The 20887-nt window shown below is 42.0% G+C and overlaps 1 protein-coding gene across 4 annotated transcripts in view; it reads right to left on the bottom strand.

Annotated features, from left to right (window-relative positions):
- TRIM2 (tripartite motif containing 2) overlaps positions 1-20887 on the bottom strand; it is a 199767-nt gene that overhangs the window by 140609 nt on the left and 38271 nt on the right. Inside the window, exon 1 of one of the 4 annotated variants that reach the window (XM_023557113.2) lies at positions 17758-18124. The exons of 2 other annotated variants lie outside the window; for them this stretch is intronic. In XM_023557113.2, the coding sequence (XP_023412881.1) occupies positions 17758-17778 (21 nt within the window). In that variant the 5' untranslated portion in view covers positions 17779-18124. Of the gene's footprint in view, positions 1-17757; positions 18125-20887 lie in introns of those variants that run through there. One more of the 4 variants, XM_023557111.2, reaches the window with a different exon arrangement.

Genomic DNA, 20887 nt, shown 5'->3' with positions numbered 1-20887 from the left:
CTCTTGCACTCTGATTTAATTCCTCCAGGAGCTACAAAATGTAGTGGCTTTGTAGAGGATAGATACCAATGCTGGGGGGTTGGGGATGTGGAGAGATTTATAAAACACTAGATATTAAAGGGAGTCCCTGAGTAGCTCAGCTGCTAACCAAAAGGTTTAGAGGGTCAAATCCAGCCAGAGCCACCTCAAAAGAAAGGCCTGGTGACCTACTTCCAAAAAATCAGCCATTGAAAACCCTATGAAGCACACGCAGTTCTTCTCCGACACACACGGGGTTGCTATGAGCTGAGTCAACTCCACAGCAACTAGGTTTTAGATACTAAGACTCACGATTGGCCTTTAGCTTTATCTAAAAACAAAGCACACATCTTCAGTCAGTCATCAAACACAGGCATTCACTGCACACTATGAACATCAGAAAGGAGAGGACAAAATTCTCTGATCAGAGCTGCCGGAGGTCTGATTTTTTTGCTAAGTCCATTCAATGGGGAAAGAAGAGTCTCTTCAATAAATGGTGCTCAGAAAATTAGATTTCCAAATGCAGAAAAATAAGACAGGGCCCATTCCTCACACCATACACAAAAACAAATTCAAGATGGATTAAGGACCTAAATGTGCCAACTAAAAACCATAAAATTCTTAGAAGAAAATGCAGGGGCAACACTGTCAGGCCTAGCTTTCAACAACTGTCTTAGTTACCTAGTGCTGTTATAACAGAAATACCACAAGCGGATGGCTTTAACAAAGAGAAATTTATTTTCTCACAGTCTGGTAGCTAGAAGTCCAAATTCAGGGTGTCAGCTCCAGGGGAAGTCTTTCTCTCTCTGTTGGCTCTGGAGGTAGGTCCTTGTCCTCAATCTTCCCCTAGACTAGGAGCTTCTCCTCACAGGAACCCCGGGTCCAAAGGATGTGTTCTGCTCCCAGTACGGTTTTCTTGGTGGTATGAGCTCCCTACTCTCTGCTTGCTTCCCATTCCTTTTATCTCTTATAAGATAAAAGGTGGTGCAAGCCGCACTCCAGGGAAACTCCTTTTACATTAGATCAGGGATATGACCTTAGTAAGGGTGTTATAATCCTACACTAATCCTCTTTAATATAAAATTACAATCACAAAATGGAGGACAATCACACAATATTGGGAATCATGACCTAACCAAATTGGCACATATTTTGGGGGGACACAAAATCAAACCATGACAATAATGGATTATCTAATATAATAACAAAACCACAAACAGCAAAAGATAAATAAATGCGACCTCATAAAAATGAAAAGGAGCCCTGGTGGTGCAGTAGTTAAGTGCTCAGCTGCTAACCAAAAGGTCGAGAGTTTAAATCCACCGGCCGCTCCTTGGAAATCCTATGGGGCAGTTCTAATCTGTCCTGTAGGGTCACTATGAGTTGGAATCAACTAGATGGCAATGGATTTGGCTTGGTTTTTGGTTAAAAATTAAAAATTTTTCATCAAAAGACCTTACCAAAAAAATGAAAAGACAAGCTATGGACTGAAAGAATATCTTCAAAAACCATATATCTGACAAGAATCTAATAACCAAAATTTACATAAAATTTTGACAACTTAACAATAAAAAGACAAACAGCCCTATCATAAAATGGGCAAAGGACTTGAATAAACATTTCGCCAAAGAAGACATTAAAATGACCACCAGACACATGAAAAGATGCTCAGTGTCATTAGCCATCAGACAGATGCAAATAAAAACCACAATGAGCCATGACACATCCGACAAGTGCCTAATCTCTAAAATCTACAAAATGCTTCAATACCTCAACAACAAAAAGACAAAAGGTCCAATTAAAAAATGGGCACAAGCTTATATGTGACAGACTGACTTGACTTGTAAACTTTCACTTAAAGCACAATAAAAATTATTTAAAAAAAAAAATCTGCATCCCACCTTGGAGAGTGGCATCTGGGGTCTTAAACGCTAGCAAGTGGACATCTAAGATGCATCAGCTGGTCTCAACCCACCTGGAGTAAAGGAAAATGAAGAACACCAAAGACACAAGGTAATTATGAGCCCAAGGAACAGAAAGGGCCACATAAAACAGAGGCTACATCAGCCTGAGACCAGAAGAACTAGATGGTGCCCAGCTACAACCGATGACTGCCCTGACAGGGAACACAACAGAGAACTCCTGAGGGAGCGGGAGAACAGTGGGATACAGACCCCAAATTCTCGAAAAAAGACCAGACTTAATGGTCTGACTGAGACTAGAAGGACCCTGTAGGTCATGTCCCCAGACCTTCTGTTAGCCCAAGACAGGAACCATTCCCAAAGCCAACTCTTCAGACAGGGATTGGACTGGACTATGGGACAGAAAATGATACTGGTGAAGAGTGAGACTATGTGGGCAGCTCCTGTCTGGAGGGGAGATGAGAGGGCAAAAGGGGTCAGAGACTGGCCGAATGGACACGAAAATAGAGAGTGGAGGGAAGGAATGTGCTGTCTCATTAGAGGAGAGCAACTAGGAGTATATATAGCAAGGTGTATATAAATTTTTATATGAGGGACTGACTTGATTTGTAAACTTTCACTTAAAGCACAATTAAAAAAGAAAAAAAGGGGCACAGGATATGAACAGACACTTCACCAAAGAAGACATTCAAGTGGCTAGCAGACACATGAAGAAGTGCTCTCAATCATTAGCCATTAGAGAAATGCAAATCAAAACTACAACGAGTTACCATCTCGCCTGGATAATATAGGCACTAATCAAAAGAACAGAAAATAATAAACACTTGAGAGACTGTAGGGAGACTGGAACCCTTATGCACTGCTGGTAAAGCAACGTAAAATGTTACAGCTACTATGGAAAACGATATGGCGCTTCCGTAAAAAACTAGAAATAGAAATACCATATGATCCAGCAATCCTACTCCTAGAAATACATCCCAGAGAAATAAGAGCCATCACCTGAGTAGACACATGCACACCTGTGTTCATTGCAGCACTATTCACAAAAGCAAAAAGATGGAAACAACCTAAGTGCCCATCAACATGAATGGATAAACAAACTATGGCACATACAAATAATGTAACACTATGCAACAATAAAGAACAATGATGAACCTGTGAAGCATCTTGCAACATGGATGAATCTGGAGGGCATTATGCTGAATGAAATAAGTTAATCACAAAAGGGCAAATACTGTATAAGTTCACTATTATAAAAACTCAAGAAAAGGTTTACAGACAGAAAAAAACAATCTTTGATAGTTAAGAGGGTAGGGAGGGCAAATCACTAACTAGATAGTAGACAAGTGTCAACATTGGTAAAGGGAAGGAAAGACAACACACAGTATAGAGGAAGTCAGCACAACTTCACCAAGACGAAGTCATAGAAATTTCCTAGACGCATCCAAACACCTTGAGGAACTGAGTTGCTGGGGCCAAGGTCTGGGGACCGTAGTCATGTGGGGCATCTAGATCAATTGGTGTAACATAGTTCATAAAGAAAATGTTCTACATCTTAACTTTAGTGACTAGCGTCTGGGGTTTTGGAAACTTTCAAGTGGCCATCTAAGATACATCTATTGATCCCATCCCATCAGAAGCAAAGGATAATGAAGAAAACCAAAGACAGAAGGAAAACATTAGCCCAAAGGACTAAAGGACCACATGATCCAGAACCTCTACCAGCCTGAGTCCAGAAGAACTAGATGGTGCCCTGCTACCACCACTGACTGTTATAACAGGGATCACAATAGAGAGTCCCAGACAGAGCAGGAGAAAAATGTGGAACAAAATTCAGATTCACAAAAAAAGACCAGACTTACTGGTCTGACAGAGGCTGGAGGAACCCCTGAGACTGTGGCCCCCGGACACCATGCTAACTCAGAACTGAAGCCACTTCCAAGATCACTTTTCAGACAAAGATTAGACAAACTTAGAAAACAATAACACAGGTTAGGAATGTGCTTCTTAGTTCAATCAAATATATGAGACCAAATGAACAACTCCTGCCCAAAAGCAAAATGAGAAGTCCCAGGAAGGTTTTAGGAAAACTGGACAAATGGACACAGGGATCCTGGGGTACAAATGGAAAGAATGCTGTCACATTTTGGGGATTACAACTGATGTCACAAAACAATACGTGTATAAATTTTTGAATGAGAGACTAACTTGAGCTGTAAACTTTCACCTAAAGCACAAAAAAAAAAAAACACCTCACAATGAGATACCATTTCACTCCCACTAGAATGGCTAAGATAAAACACACAAAAAAAAACCAAAAAACAAAACCCAGAAAACAACAAACGTTGTCAAGGATGTGGGGAAATTGGAAATTGCTGGTGAGAATGCAAAACGGTACAGCCGATGTAGAAAACAGTGTGGCAGTTTCTCAAAAAACTAAAACTAGAACTATCATATGACCCAGGAATTCCACTCCTAGATATATACCCAAACAACTTGAAAACAGAGACTCATCACCAATGTTCACTGCAACACTATGCATGATAGCCAAAAGGTAGAAACAACCTAAATGCCCATCAACAGATGAATGGATAAAATAAAATGTGGTGCACACAATACATACAATGGAAAACTACTACTGAGTCAGTAGGAGAAACGAAATCTTGCTACAGGCTATAGTATGGATGGAGCTTAAAGACAGTATGATAAACAAAATAAGCCATTCACAAAAGGACAAATATCGTATGACCCCACTTATATAAAAAGACAAGAAAAGGCAAATGTACAAAGTTTATTAGTAGTTACGAGGGGAAGGAACCCTGGTGGCACAGTGGTTAAGCACTCTGCTGGTGAGCCAAAGATTGGTGGTTCAAACTCGTCAGGTGCTCTGTGGGAGAAAGATGTGGCAGTCTGCTTCTGCAGAGATTACTGCCTAGGAAACCCCATGAGGCAGTGCTACTCTGCCCTATAGGTTTGCTGTGAGTCAGAATTAACTCCACGTCAATGGGTTTGATTTGAGTATGGGTACCACGAGCATTAACAGTGATGGAAAAATTGCATTGATTGAGGGTAGGGTTGCACAGTTGATTACTGTAATTACTGTCAATAAGTTGTACACCTGTAAAAAGTTGAATCAGCAAAAGTTGTATCAAAGATATATTTACAACATTGCAGAAAAAAAAAAAGAATAGCTGCTGAGGCTGCTTCGTACAACCAAACATCTCATGAGATTTGGTTCTTTGGTTTGGAGGTTTAGGGTCATGGTTTCATGGGACATTCCAGTGAATTGGACTAATAATGAGTTTAGCACTTCTGCTCTACCTCCTAGTTCATTGCATAGTGCCTGCGGTCTTAAAAGCTTGCATGTGGCCATCCAAGTTACAACAATTGGTCTCTATTCACCTGGAGCAACAGAAGAAAGAGAGTCAGGAACAGGAGGAGGGTATGGAATGTGTGGCTAATTGCCTCCATGAACAACTGCCTCCTTTGCCATAAGACCAGGAGAACTGGATGGTACCCGGCTATCATTACTGAACATTTTGATCAGATTCCACAGAAGAATCCTCATCAAAAGGGGGAACTTGCAGAACAGAATTGAAAATTTTCATGGACTTCAGACTTTCTGGAGCCACGGAGGGTGGATGAACCCCTGAAGCTACTGCCCTGAGATAATCTTTAAACTCTAAGCCAAAATTATCCCCTAAACATTCCTTAAAACTGATCAATGGTTTAGCTTGACTACTTTTTACTTTTTTAGATCTGCCTTGAGCATTATGCTCTTTTAAGAACTATCTGTATAGGATCAAACTGACAACAGCAACTCGAAAGGTTAGATAGGAACCTTAGGGGGCAGTGAGTTCATGTTAATAATAGAGGAACAACTCAGAAAAGGAAGGTGAGAATGGTTGCACAACTTGAAGAATGTAATCAACATCACTACATGTAGAAACTGTTGCATTGGTGTATGCTTTGCTATGTATGTTTTAAACAAGAATAACAAAATAATTTTTTAAAAAATCAAAAGATAATATTTGTGGCACGTAAAAATTGTATGAAATTCAAATTTCACTATCCATAATTAAAGCTTTATTGGTGCACGCACACACATACAAACGCGCACAAAAGCTGCCAGAGGTGATTTTTCTGTTCAGCAGCAGGCAGGACTTTCCAAAGCAGTTCCCAGGGTCTTTGATTTTTCCACTCCAAGCCCTCCCCTGCCCCTTGCAGATCTGAGTAACAGCAAACCTCCTCACGTGCCATATGCGCCTCTCTGTGCGATGGCATGTGTCTTCCTTGGTGCCAAACTGGGCATCGAAGATGCTGAAATCAGGCACCAAACATCAGTGCCTCAATCACAAGCAGGAAACCAGAAGAATCCCCGAGTCAAGGTTGGCTAAGCCACTTCAGGGTCACAGCCCCCTCTCACACTGTGTCCTCTAGGCTTACTGCTTCTCACTTCAGTAGTCAAGGACAAACACTCTAATCGCTGGGGCTCTTCCTCATTCCAGAGCCCCACTGCAGATGGCTGGCTGTAGTACCCTTTGAGCACTTTTATGGGGCAGTAAAACTTTACAGCCTGCTGGCTCTAAACCATTCCCACATTTCTGAATGGACCTATTTATAACATACAAGACTACTATGATTTGCCCTTTGAAAATACTAGCAGATATTAGACCCTTTCAAATGTGCTCGACTGAGCTACATGAGAAAGCAGCTGGCTCACAGAAACCTCACAGTGGCAGAACTGAACCCCTAACTGTAAGAAGCTGGGTTGTCAAATACAGCAGCATTTCAGTCTCACAACATCACTGGAAACAGCCTTACGTTTTGCCACATCCAGGTTGCCTTTGTGTCAAATCCAGCTTGCCTCTCTCCCTCACTCGGGCTTTTGTTTCCCCCGCTCAGTTCTGCCAGTGGTGGCAGGGATCACCACTCTGAGTTTTGTCAGCAAATTCAGTTCATTTGTCAGTGAACTGGTCTTTTCCTTCTGTCTTGAAAAAAAAAGACCTTAGAACCAGGAGAAAGCCTAGCAACTCAATCACGAGTCATGTCCCCAAAACAGTGTCTAGGATTAACCAGCCAGATCCCTAAAATGAATCATCCCACTCTGAGAAGCCCCCTTACCCGTGTTCCATAACGGTCACTCCTGTGCATCCGAGACGGGCCCCAGCCGCCTCGAATCTGGGGATTCAGCGCCCTGAAGCCTGTAGACAATTGGGCCCATTATAGTCATCAGGCTGCCGGAGTTAAAGGGTGGCCCTTACAAAAATATAAACAGCTTGTCAGTGCAAGCCAAGAGGGCGGGGCTGCACCATCAGGGACAATGAGAGCCAATGATCAGCCTCTCTGAGCTCAGTTTTTTTAAGATATCGTGTTTCATTCTGAAGACGGGGAGGCGGGAGTGAGGGACAATGAACGGGAAGGACCAGAGTCATCCTCTTTACAGCTCGGCGGCTTGGAAGGGTTCCCCTGCCCCCAACTCCTCAGACCAATTTCAGGGACGGGTTGGTATGCCTCACACATAATAACGTATCTTTAAAATCCACAGACATCTGTGTTGCATTAGCCATCTTTTGTCTTCTGGGGTTAATGATTGCAGTATTCACAAGATAGATAGGAGTTTTCAGTCGAAGAACAAAGTTCAAAGAAAATACTTTTATGACACACTTACCTTGTTGAACAGAATATCTGATGAGAAGAACTTACCATGTGTACAGAGAAAACACTTTGATCTGTTCGGCTTCAGAACCCAGAGAACCGGGCTTATTTTAGTCCCCAAGTATACAAAATGATTCAAATCTGATGTGTCCATGTTTTTTAAATGCTCGTTTAATTTGATCACACATACGCAAATAAAGCAGATGTAAATTTAGTATATTTGGAAGAGGATGGCCATGGCTTCTTTCTGTCTCCTGAACTTAACTAAATTCTGTTTTAAAGCTACTGTGTCAGCTTAACTTTTCAGTTGTTGTTACGTGGCATCGAGTAGGTCCCAACTCATAGCAACCCCACGTACAACAGAACAAAACACTGCCCGGTCCTGCACCACCTTCAAAATCATTGTTATGCTTGAGCTCACTGTTGCAGCCATTGTGTCAATCCATCTCATTGACAGCCTTCCTCTCTTTCACTGACCCTCTACTTTACCAAGCATGATGTCCTTTTCCAGGGACTGGTCCCTCCTGGTAACATGTCCAAAGTACATGAGATGAAGTCTCACCATTCTTGCTTCTAAGGGGCATTCTGGCTGTTCTTCTTCCAAGACAGACTTATTCATTCTTTTCGCAGTCCATGGTATATTCAATATTCTAGGCCAACACCACAATTCAAAGGCATCAATTCTTCTTTGGTCTTCCTTATTCATTGTCCAGCTTTCGCACGCACATGAGGCAACTGAAAATACCACGGCTTGGGTCAGGTGCACCTTAGTCGATAAAACACAGGTAAACGTCTTTCTGGTGTTCTCTGCTTTCAGCCAAGATCCATCTGACATCAGCAATGACATCTCTGGTTCCACGTCCTCTTCTGAATCTGGCTTGAATTACTGGCAGTTCCCTGTTGATGTACTGCTGCAACCGTTTTTGAAAGTTTGTGTGTGATAGTAATGATATCGTTCAATCATTTCCACATTCTGTTGGATCATCTTGCTTTGGAACGGGCAAAATATGGATCTCTTCCAGCCAGTTGGCCAGGTAGCTGTCTTCCAATTTTCTTGGCATAAATGAGTGAGCACCTCCAGCCCTGCATCAGTTTGTTGAAACATCTCAGTTGATATTTCGTCAATTCCCGGAGCCACAAACTGACAGATGAGTGGGGGAAACTTTCAACACTCTACTATAATAACCAAGAACCAGAAAATAAACAGTAGCTTTTTTCTTTTTCACATGGTTTCTAAATAATACACTGAGATACAAAGTTAAGAGCCACTTGGCTGATTGTGTGGTATTGCGTAAGTTACTGGCAAACAAACTTTGAGAAAAAATATAGGCATTACATTTTGGAAGTGACTCATTATTTATAAAGGAAAGCACCGTAGCTATCAAAATCAACCAGCAGAGAAACAGAAAAATGTTGAAATATACTCATTTTCCACAAGCTCCGTATCAAGCCCTCTGACCTTGATTATAAAAATAACAGTCAAACAATACTGTCCTTTCTAGTCTATGTTAGGTTTAAAAATACGATTCTGCCACTGATGTTCAGTTTGTATTATATGTTTCCTCTGGCACTTCTTTCCAATAGTCCATGAGGCTCCTTCTGGCCTTGCATTCTTCTAATGATTCCAAAGGATCTGTCACTTCTTTACTTCCATGGCTCTTGATTTGAAGGTGCAGGTTACCTCCTGAATAGGGAATCTTCAGAATCCTCTGGGTTTAACAGGAACCTTCCTTGGAAGGTCATCCCACAAGTTCACTGAAGAGGATTTATTCAATTCATTCACTCAAGAAATATTTGTACAGTGTCTATTAAGCACCAGGCACTGTGGTGCAGGAGTCCCCCTTGCCTCCTGCCTTGAGAAGGTGAGAAAGAACAGGGTCACGGAGTCAGGAAAGGAAAGTGGTGAACAAGGTGAGAGAATGCATGTCTGGTAAGTGGCTGCTACCAAGTCCCTGGATGGTGCAAATGCTTAAGTGCTTGACTACTAACCAAGAAGTTGGTGATTGGAATCTACCTACAGGCTCCTTGGAAGACAGGTCTGGTGATACTTCTGACAAATCACAGCCATTAAAAACCCTGTGGAGCACAGTTCTACTCTGAAACACGTGAGGTCGCCATGAGCTGGAGTTGGCTCCACAGCAACTGTTTTTTTGTTTTTTTTCTTCTTCAAGTGCCTGCTACATGCTAGATCTTCTTTTATATGATTTCATTCTATATTCAAAACCACTTGGCGTTGTGGTGCTAGGAATTGTTTCTGTTTTACAGATATATATATATAAAAAAAAAAAAACCCAAACCCAGTGCCGTCGAGTCGATTCTGACTCATAGCGACCCTACAGGACTGAGCAGACCTGCCCCATAGAGTTTCCAAGGAGCAGCTGGCAGATTCAAACTGCCGTCCCTTTGGTTAGCAGCCGTAGCACTTAACCACTGCGCCACCAGGGTTTCCTTTACAGATACAGAAACTGAGAATCAGGGAGTTTAATTAACTTCCCAAAGTCACTCAGCTCGCAGGCAGTGAAACTAGGTTCTTTCTATTTCTACCATGCTGTTCCCTGCGCAGAGGAATAGGTAGAATGAATCCACTGGGGAAAGCTATTTTCCAATGTAAAAGGGAAAATATGGCAGTGGGCTAAAATTTATTAAGAAGTATTTCAGATTGAAAAAAAAAAAAAAACAGTGTGGCTTTCTTTCTAGTGGAATGAATATATGAACCAGAGGAAAAAACAAAACCAATCACCAAGATTTAACTCAGAAAGTTCCATTTTTAGAACACAACTACAAAACCTGAAGAACTAAAGAGATTTTCTAAGTAATCTGACAAAATACCCTCATTTTTCACATGGAAAAACTGATGCCCTGCAAAATTAAGTGACTTTCCCAGAGTTATACAGCAAAATAGTAGCAGAACCAGGGCTAGAACCAGGTCTCTTAACTCCTAGTCCAGGGCTCCTTCTACTATGCCATACACAAAAAATTAAGAAATTGATCCCAGATCAATCTTTTGTTAAGCAGATCCCAAATTCTTTATCTCTCCATCGTATTACCTTTATAAACTCCGACTGTGATACCTATAATAAAATATGCTTGACATTCTTGGTGAGTTTACTATTTCATCATATATTTTTATCAAAAACCAATAAAGAAAAGAAAGATTCACAAGTTATAATTCAGGAAGGACACTATTTGAACTCAGTCCATCTTAACAGAGGTAAACCCCCTTGGAAAGGCGTATCAGGAAGTGAATTGAGAACAAGGCTTGAAAAACATGGAAAAAAGACTTTGCCAGGAATTCCAACAAAAGAACACAATTACGTAGGGCAGAAACTCTCTGACAAAGGTGTTGCACACGTCCCGGGGCCTGTTTCTTCCTGACCATCCTGTTTCTTTCCCGACCCTTGGAGTTGTCCATTACTATCATTAAAAATAATACACAAAGTAACTACAGAGGCAGATAGATGTACGTCCTTGTAAAATGTGGGGTGATGACATCACTACTTTCTAAATCTCAGCCATTAAATTATGCAATTCAGAAAATGGCTCTGTGTCCTTTGAGAATGCTCATTATCCAATTAGAATTTTACCCTTGATCCCAAACAGTTACCTCTTAGTCACCCAAGTCTTGGCAACCTGAAGCTTCAACTACCCATAAGCAGAGCTTCACCCAATCTTTCAAAAGAGCTGAAGCCCCAATTAACTAAACTGGCTCAATAGCCCACAGTACACTCATTACCAAGTCCCTGATTTGTCAACATGCAAAATACTGTGCTAAAGGAAAAATATTAAATTGCCTACTGAAATTTTTTAAAGAGTTCTGTCCACATAAAAATATATCCCCATGTCAAGAAACCATGCAATGATATGGTTAATAGGAGTGAGTAAAGTCACACAGAAGCACATTTGATAATATAAGGATAAACGTGAGACTTCTCACGTCTTATCAGATGATTCTTGAAATTATAAATTTTTAGGCGCACATTACATATTTTAAAAATCCTGCCCCACCCCCACCCCCACCCCCCACCCCCGTTTTTAAGGAGATGTACAGGCAGCACAGCTTTATTAAGGAGAGGAGCTGGCGATTTAGCCATCAGTGACATTGAAGGGCTTTAAAGACAGAAGAAATGAAAACTACAATCTTTCTTGACTTTGACAAGGCTTTTGCTTTTGTTCTGCTTATTGGTTCTTCAATGAATGCATTGTAAATTAATGAGCAGAATCACCCACTCTTAGGTGACACCCACTCCCTGTCAAAGAGGTGAAAAATTCTTCTAAACAGTCTCAGATAAATGTATTCTTTGTAGGTGAGACAATTTTATAACTATTTTATGTAAAAAAAAAAATTTATGTAGACATGCCATAATTATTATTCCATAGGATTGCTTTGTTTTTCTTTGAGAAAGACAGTGATGGTAAAGCTTAAAATCAGGTTTCATGTAAAGCTGAGCTGCAAAGAGGACTCTGATAATCACACATCAACACAACACATACTTTTGTTTTTCCAGACATGCTGATGGATTTTTACAGGCCTCCTATAGTCTTTTGCTCTGTCTCTTAGGACCAATGGCTCACATTTGCAAACTGATGCTTAAAGTCAGGCTGTGGTCACACAACTAACAACAATAAGCTGGTTACAGGGTGGAGGAAGCAATGACCTTGGGCTTATTTGTCCAGTATCCAACCCACTGAGCTAAGCCATGACAGACTTCAATATCACAAAGGTTCTCAGTTTCTTAACAGAGACCATGAGGAGGTCTGCTGAAAAGTCTAGTTCAGAATTAATCCCAGGAACAATCACAAAGCATCTGTCATGAGGGTCATCCTAGACCCAAGAGTAATGAGATATTTTCACTAATAACCCAGATGGTGGAAGAAAAGGAATCATTAATTTTGGAGAAGTTACAAGCTGAGGCAACCCTTGGGAAATGGGAGCAGAGCTTAAGGATAATGGTAATTACTATATGACAGTCGTGGTTGTAAGAGGATTTACATGTATTAACTCATTTGATCTTCTCAACAAACCCTAGGCAGTGGGTACTCACATTCTGTGAAATGAGGAAACTGAAGCTTAGAGAAGTTAATGAGTGCATCCGTCCAGATGTATGTCATCCCATTGCTTTCTTGCCTGCATGGTTTCTGCCAAATAGTCAGAGCTTAGTCTTACTGTTTCTCCTCTGTATGTGACTTTTTGTTTTTCTTGAGCTGCTCACAGGATTTTTTCTTTGTCTTTGGTTTTAGCATGTGTGAGTATGATATGCCGTGGTGTTTTTCTTTTGGGGTCTATCCTATATGGGGTTTGTTGAGCTTCTTGGGTGGTCAGCTTTTCATCATTCATGGTATTAGGGAAGTTTTCTGTCCGCAATTCTTCAATTATCCTTTATGTGTTTTCCGTTTTCTCTCCCTGTTCTGGAACTCTGATCACTCGCAAATTTTTGCGTTTGATTGTATGCCACATGATTCTCAGGGTTTTTTCATTTTTCTTCACTCTTTTTTCTAATTTTTCTTCAGAGTTGTATCCAAGTGTTTGTCTTCAATTTCGCTGATTCTGTCTTTCATCATTTCAAACTGCTCCTCAGCCCTTTTATGACACTGTCCATTTCTGCAATCTTGTTGTTTATCTTTTGGATTTCTAATTGTTGTTTTTGTATGATTCCTAGTCATGAACTTATTTTGGCATTTTGTTCCTGTGTTACTTTCCTGAATTCTTCCAATTTTTTTTGGTCTGTATTTTCCATGAATTTGTATGCCTTTCCCATAAATTTGTCTATTTTTTCCTCATTTTTGTCTGCTTTTTGCTTCGTCTCTTGTATTACTCTGAATAGTAGAGATTTGAATTCCTTTGTCAGGTAGTTCTAGTGCCTTTTCTTCTACTGGAAAGTCACCTGGTGTTTTATTTTGGACTCCTACTGGAACCATCCTGTCCTGTTTTTTAGTATGTTTGATATTGTCCCCCATCTTCAGGACATTCAGTAGTCATTTTCTTTGTTTCTTGACTGTAGATACGTTTGTTTCGTCCTACTTTTTTGTTTTATTTGGTTATGTCTGAGCAGGTGGGTTGTGCGTTCTTTGTTGTTTGCTTGTCTGTAGTCACAATACCTTTCACCTCTTTGTCCAATGGGCAGGGCCAGTCATTCAGCTACGGTGCAGCAGGGCAGGCCCAGCTGAAGGGGATGGGCTGGGATGGGTTGTTTGTGGCACATACTAGGGCTGGCAGGGTGGGCCCAGAACCAGTGCTGGGCAGGTTCCAGTAGGCCGTGCCTGTGCTGCTGGGAGATGTGATGTTCAGTGCACAGTGCAGACAGGCAGGAAAGAGGGGGGAGGTTGTGATGTGTGGAGCTAACAGGGGTATGGGAAAGAGGAGCGAGAAACAGGAGGCAAAAACAAACATGCAAAGAAAGAAAGAAATGAGTGCTAAGGAAGCTTGCCATTGGAGTGGAGAGATGAGAAACCGAGAAATGGAGAAAAGCGAAAATAAATAAATAGATAAAAATTTGGAAAAGAAAAGCCCCCAGGAGTTCTAGAGTCTCACCGGTGGGGCTGCTAAGACCGCGGAAGTGGCTCCCAGGCTGTGCAGTATAGCCTGGCTAGAGAGGGTATAGATGTCACACAGCACCAGGTATTCAGGAGACAGGAAAGGAAGGTAAGTGTAGAGAGATGAGAACTGAGAAATGAAGACAGACAGACAGGGAAAATGAGAAAAGAAAGAAATGCCCCAGGTATCCCACCTATGCGGCCGCTGCGCAGATTGGGGGAGTGGCTCCTAAGCTGTGCAGTGCAGCCAAGGTAGAAGAGGCCCCCAAACTGTGAAAAGAAAAGGAAAAAAAAACAACAACAACAAATCAGAACAAGGGAATAAAGAGCCCCAGGGCCCCAGGGATCCCACCAGCATGGTGTCCTGGGCCGGGGAGTGGTTCCCCAGTCCACCGTGGCTTCACAATCTTTCAAGACGATGCAAAGATGGTACATTGAGCCAGGTGTTCCAGACAAAGATGGGGGAGGTTGTAGAAGGCACAGAAGAAAGCAAAAGAGATGGAAAGAACCAACACCAGCTCAGGGGCCCGGCCAGTGTTGGCAGGGTGAATCCAAGCAGCCTGAGACCAAAGCAGTTGCCTCCCAGCCAAGAGACTGTGGCTGGTGGGAGGCAGAGAAGGCCAAAGTGGGGGGTAGGAAGGCGTATATCGCTCTTTATTGGGTGCTCTGTCTCCTGCTGGGAACTTCGTGAAGCTGCTTTGCCGTACTCCCTGTCTGCCGGATCTCCGACGTAGGTGGGGTGAATCCAAGCGGCTCGGAGGCCGCACTTAACGGCCGGCGGAGCCACCGCAGCCATCCAGGAAGCTCAGAGGTAGAGCAGTGGAGAGAGAATGGGGGGTGGGAAAGCTTGTATCGCTGGTTACCGGGTGCTCTGTCTCCTGCTGGGAGTTTCGCGCGAAGCTGCTTTCCCGTGCTCCCTGTCTGCCGATCACTGACAGGAGTCCAAGATGGCAGATCCGTGCTGCGTTAGCAGATGGGGCCCTCTGCAGGTATCTCTCCTCACTCTCTGACCTCTGTCAGTTTCTTATTCCATTCCGTGCTTTACTGAGATCTTTATCTCTTCATTTGACACTTCAGGTTCCAGGAATGACGTTTGTCTCTGTTTCACTTAGTTTTTCGGGTCTTTGCTGTGGAGGGAGGGCGTGGTGCTTTCTGAGGCGCCATGTTGGCTGGAAGTGACTTCCGTCCAGATAGTAGTCAAATATCAAGAGAATAAACCTCTAACTCATGAGTCGGAATCGACTCCACGGCAATGGGTAATGGATTAAACTTTTAACAAGGTTGCTTCAGAGAAGGAAGAAAAAGCAGGAGTAAAATAAGGGGTAGAAAAAAACTGGGGGTAGAGGTATCTAAGGCTAATTCAGGAATAAAAATACCCAGGGGCCTTGAGAACTTAATCCAAGGCTGGGGCAGTTTCCTTACATAAGAAGGGGAGGCAAGTGTAGGCAACACTGTACATGGAAGACATGCTGAACGGAGGTATTTTTTTTTTTTTTTTACTCCCTACTCCCATCTAAAAAAATTTCAGAAGAAAAGAAATCCTATTAATCTACAGAGTTTTTGTTAAGGGTGATAAAAACTTTTGGGAATGGATAGTGGTAATGGTTTCACAACAGGGTGAATGTAATGAATGCCGCAGAATTGTGATGTAAAAATGTTTGCAATGGCAACTGTTTTGTTATATGTATTTCGCCACAATAAAAACGTAAAAAAAAAATTCATCAAAATTTGGAGAAGATGAGACTTAAAAGCCTTGGGAAAACAATCCCAAAGAACAGATTTATGGATTTGATCACCCCTAATTTTTTAAGTATACAATTTGATGAGTTTCGACATATGGATACACCCATGAAAACATCACCAAGCTCAAGATAGAAACATATCCATCATCCCCCAAAGATTCCTCACACCCCTTTGTAATCACACCCTCTGGCCCCTTCCAGTCCCCTCCATCCTTGGCTCCATGTGCCCACTGATCAGCTTTCTGTCACTGTTGATTAGCTTACATTGTCTAGAATTTCCTGTAAATGTAATCATACCGAATATACTCTTTTGTTTGGCTTCTTTTACTCTGCATAATTATTGTTGGGAATATTAAAAAATTCATTCATTTTTATTGTTGAGTAGTGTTCCATTGCATACTGTCTCAGTTGTCTAGTGCTGATATAACAGAAACACCACAAGTGGGTGGCTTTAATAAACAGAAATTTATATTTTCTCACAGTTTAGTAGGCTAGAAGTCCAAATTTAGGGCACTGGCTCTAGGAGAAGTCTTTCTCCCTCTGTCGGCTCTTGGGGGAAGGTCCTTATCTCTTGTCCTTAGTTCCTGGATGATCTCCATGCAGCATGGCATCTCTCTTCTCTATCTCTGCCGGCCCACTTGCTTGTTTCTCCTTTATATCTCAAAAGAGACTGACTTAAGATACACCTTACACTAATACCATCTGATTAACATAATAAAGAAAAATCTATTCCTAAATAAGATTCTACCACAGGTATAGTGGTTACGGTTTATCACACATATTTTGGGGGGACAGTTCAATCCATAACACATGCATATACCACAGTTTGTTTATCCATTCACTAAAAAGGAATTTTAATCAATGAATTCATTTGATATCCCAAGTTTACGGGAGATGTGAGAGAACATGAAAGATAATTTCTCAGAATCTCAGTTTCCCTCTCTCTCCCTGCTTACTCATTTTACACCGCACCTCGCCTAAACCTCACCTATAAATTATTCTCATATGCTCAGGCCCATGCCCACACTTCTTTACCCTGTCCTAGTTTTGCTTAATTAACATGCTTGACTGTGAACTGAAAGATTGGAGGTTTGAGTCCATCCAGAGGCACCTCAGAAGAAAGGCATGGTGATCTGCCTCTGCAAAAATCAGCCATTGAAAACGCTATGGAACACAGTTCTACTCTGACACACGTGGGGTTGCCGTAAGTCAGAGTTGACTCCATGGCAACTGGTAAAAAAAAAAAAAAAATTTTGTTTAATACCATTGGTCTGGTGCGGGCTGTTCCTGAATTCCAGGCTGGAGTGAAGGGGTCCCCTGGGCCACCACATGAAGCCTAATTTAGTCCCACTCAGCTTTCTCCGTCAGCCTCTCTGTGTGCCTGGGCTTCTCTCCATGTACACTCAGTCCCCACATCCCTGCTTCCATTTGCAAATGCCTCTCTGTATGACTTTGGCCACCTCCACATCTGTGACTTCAAGTCTCCTAAACTTGGATGTAATCCAGTGTCTCCTCCCCAACATCCATGTTCCATTCACCTTGCTCAGAAAGCTTCCTGTGGTTGGCCCCAGCCCAAACCCATTCAATCTTGTCTTTCTACCAAATATATTTCAGTTATTTAATTAATAGGAGCCAGCACGGTTGTGGGTGAGTGTGCCGACCCTGGAACAGGCTGCCACATTCCAGCTGTGATCTGGGCACTGTGCCTCTGCTTCCTCAGCCATAAACTGGGGATAACAATAGTACATACTGCATACGATTGTCATGGGGATTAAATGAGATAATATTTGTAAGTCATTTAGAACAAAGTTTGGCACAGAGTAAGCATGATGTACTTTTTCCATAGAATAAATAATGAAAATGAAAGTTCAAGTGCTCTTACTCACCAGAAAGATCTCTACTTGCATTCACAGATGTATTCATTCAAAGAGTGTTTATTGAAGGCCTTTCTGTGCCAGGCATTCTCTAGGAGCTGGGGAATAAAGCAGTGAACATCACACACACAAATCAGGGTCTTTATGTACCTCCTTCTCTTGAGAATCAATGAGAATTATGTCAGAATCCACTGGGAGAGACAGACAATGCAGGAATAGACAAGAATACAAAAAAAAATACACCGTATCTGGTAGTGATTAGTGACATGGGGAAAAATAAACCAGCATAAAAGGAGGATTGGCAATCACCAAAGTTGGGTCGGGGTGGGCTGGGCTGTATCCGCGAACTACGGTTTTACAGAAGATGGCCAGGAAGGGTCTTCCTGAGAAGGAGCCCTCTGATAGCAGACCTGATTGAGGTCAGGGAGTGTGTCATGGGGCTGTGTGGGGGAAACACCATCCTTGGCAGTGGGAACAGCAAGTGCAAAGGCTGGGGGCCCCTGGCACCTGGTGCTCAGTAGCTGTTACAGGTTGGCTGACGGTGGGTGGGCACAGTCTGTTGAAATTTCATTAATTTTACTAGTTCTCCTTGCAGTTGGAGGCCTGGTGGTGAAGTGGTTAAGAGCTTGGCCACTAACCAAATGGCGGGTGGTTCAAATCCACCAGCCGCTCTTTGGAAACCCTATAGGTTCGCTATGAGTCAGAGTCAACTTGACAGCACACAACACACACACACAACACACTCACACTTAAAGCCTCTTGACTTTAAGATACAATTTTTTTCCCTAAAATGTTTAGAGATTGGTACTTTGTGAATTTAGAGCCCCAACACTTTTAAAAATACAGATACAATGTTGGTTAAAGTGGAATTCAAATGAAGATGAGTTGGCCACAAGGCACTCTGAACAAAAGCCACGATTTGGGGATTCTTGGGTTGGAATGTGGCATTAGGAACTACCCTCGTCACCCTCGGGGCTTTACTACCAAGGTCTGGGCTTGGCCACCAAAAGGGGATATGGAGGCAGTTGAGGGGCTTAGCTGAAAATAACCAAAGTAATGAAAGGAGACATTTTAGGACGTGAACACACAATTATTTCATTTGAACAAGAGATGCTTATGTGCGTATGTCCTTAACCATTTCCTCTGAGAACAGACTGAGGGAGACAGGCTAGCTTGCAGCATGATGACATCAAGGATGGTTGTAAAAAACAACTTCCTTACAGGAAGGCTTGTTAAACACTGCAGTTTGTTGGAATTTAAGCCTCTGGAATTATGGAAATTAAGAGGGATATGGGGAAAAAAATCCTCCATGTTTAACCTTTTTATCAAGTTAGCCTGTTTCTAAATCTATGTCATCATAAAGCAAATCAATTGTTTTAAAAAACCAAGGATTTTTTTAAACACGAAACTTAGCTAATATTGCCCCAGAATTCTGCCTAACAGCAGAAAGTTTGAGTACATTTTTTCAAAACATAGTTTATTTGATTTCCACTAAATCCCTACACATCTCAGTTGTAAAACTATGCATTTTTTCATTTAAAATTTTTAAATTTAAAGTTATCCATGTTCCTCATTATTGTGTTTTCATCCTTCAATTGGGTGATGGCTGACCAGTTTCCAGTGTTTTCTTCTTCTCTGGGATACAGGGCCAGGACACAAGAATAATCCCTGTTATGGACTGAATTGTGTCCCCCCAAAAGAGATTTTCTTTTCTTGTGTTAATGAGGTTGTCTTAGTTATCTATCCATTGCAGAGTCAGTTCCAACTCATAGTGACCCTAAAGTTATCTAGCGCTACTATAACAGAAATACCACAAGTGGATGGCTTTGACAAAGAGAAATTTATTCTCTCACAATGTAGGAGGCTAGAAGTTCAAATTCAGGGTGCCAGCCCCAGAGGAAGGCTTTCTCTGTCTGTCGGCTCTGGGGGAAGGTCTTTGTCATCAATCTTCCCCTGGTCTAAGAGCTTCTCAACACAGGAACCCTGGGTTCAAAGGACGTGCTCCACTCCTGGCACTTCTTTCTTGGTGGCATGAGGTCTCCCTCCTCTCTGCTGGATTCTTTATATCTCAGAAGAGACTGACTCAAAATACAACCTAATCCTGAAGACTGTGTCCTGCTTCATTAACATAACTGCCTTTAATCCTGTCTCATTAACATCACAGAATTTAGGATTTATAACACAAAGGATAATCACATCAGATCACAATATGATGGACAAACAACACTGGGAATCAGGACCTAGCCAAGTTGACATATATTTTAGAAACACACACAGGGGAAGACAGATGCCATGCGAAGACCATCTACAAGCGAAGGAATGCCAAGGAACACCTGGGGCTGTAAGGAAAGAAATGGTAAGGCTAAGTAAGACCCCGGTTTGAACTTTGGCCTCCAAAACTGTGAGAAAATATATTCCTGTTCTTTATAGCCACCCAGTGGTGATATGTCTGTTACAGCAACATTATGAGAGCCTCCGAGGGCCATGTTTGTGCTCAGAGACCCAGCTCATGGTGAATCAAAGCTGAGCCAATGATTTTTCCCTTTCTCCTTAGCCATAGATGATTGATTCGGGGAGAAGGAGAGGCCTCAACCCAAACGAAGCCAATCAGATTTCTTTCCTGGACTTTCTAAACTAAAACTAAGGGGAAAGAAGAAACAAACCCCTCTTTCATGCTTGACTTGATAGGATATGAGGCTCACCAGCTTTAGTCACCCATGTTTCTGCCAGGAAGGCGAAGCTAATCTTCAGCAGAAAAGAATAAAGCTAAAATGTACAGAGAAGCAGAAATAAGACAGAGAGGAAGAATACTGGCAGCATTCAGGCACCGGTTCCAGTCGTCCCTGATGGACAATTCCCTCTTTTTTTCCAAGTTAGTTTGATTTTTGTTTTTGCCCCTTGGAATCCAAAGAGGGCTTTATATCAGAGATTATGGAGTCAGACTCCATAATTTACAAGCTGTGTGACCTTGGGCCAATTTTAAAAACTTTTAAAAACCCTTTAAGCCTCAATTTCCCTCATGTGCAAAAAACCCAGTTGTCGTCCAGCCAACTCCAGCTCATGGCTGAGTTTTTGGAAGCAGATCACCAGGCCTTTCTTCCAAGACGTCTCTGAGTGAACCTTTCTGATAGCAGCCAAGTAT

The sequence above is a fragment of the Loxodonta africana genome, chromosome 13 (assembly GCF_030014295.1).
Source record: "Loxodonta africana isolate mLoxAfr1 chromosome 13, mLoxAfr1.hap2, whole genome shotgun sequence".
NCBI lineage: Eukaryota > Metazoa > Chordata > Mammalia > Proboscidea > Elephantidae > Loxodonta > Loxodonta africana.
This window is presented reverse-complemented; position numbering and strand designations above follow the sequence as displayed.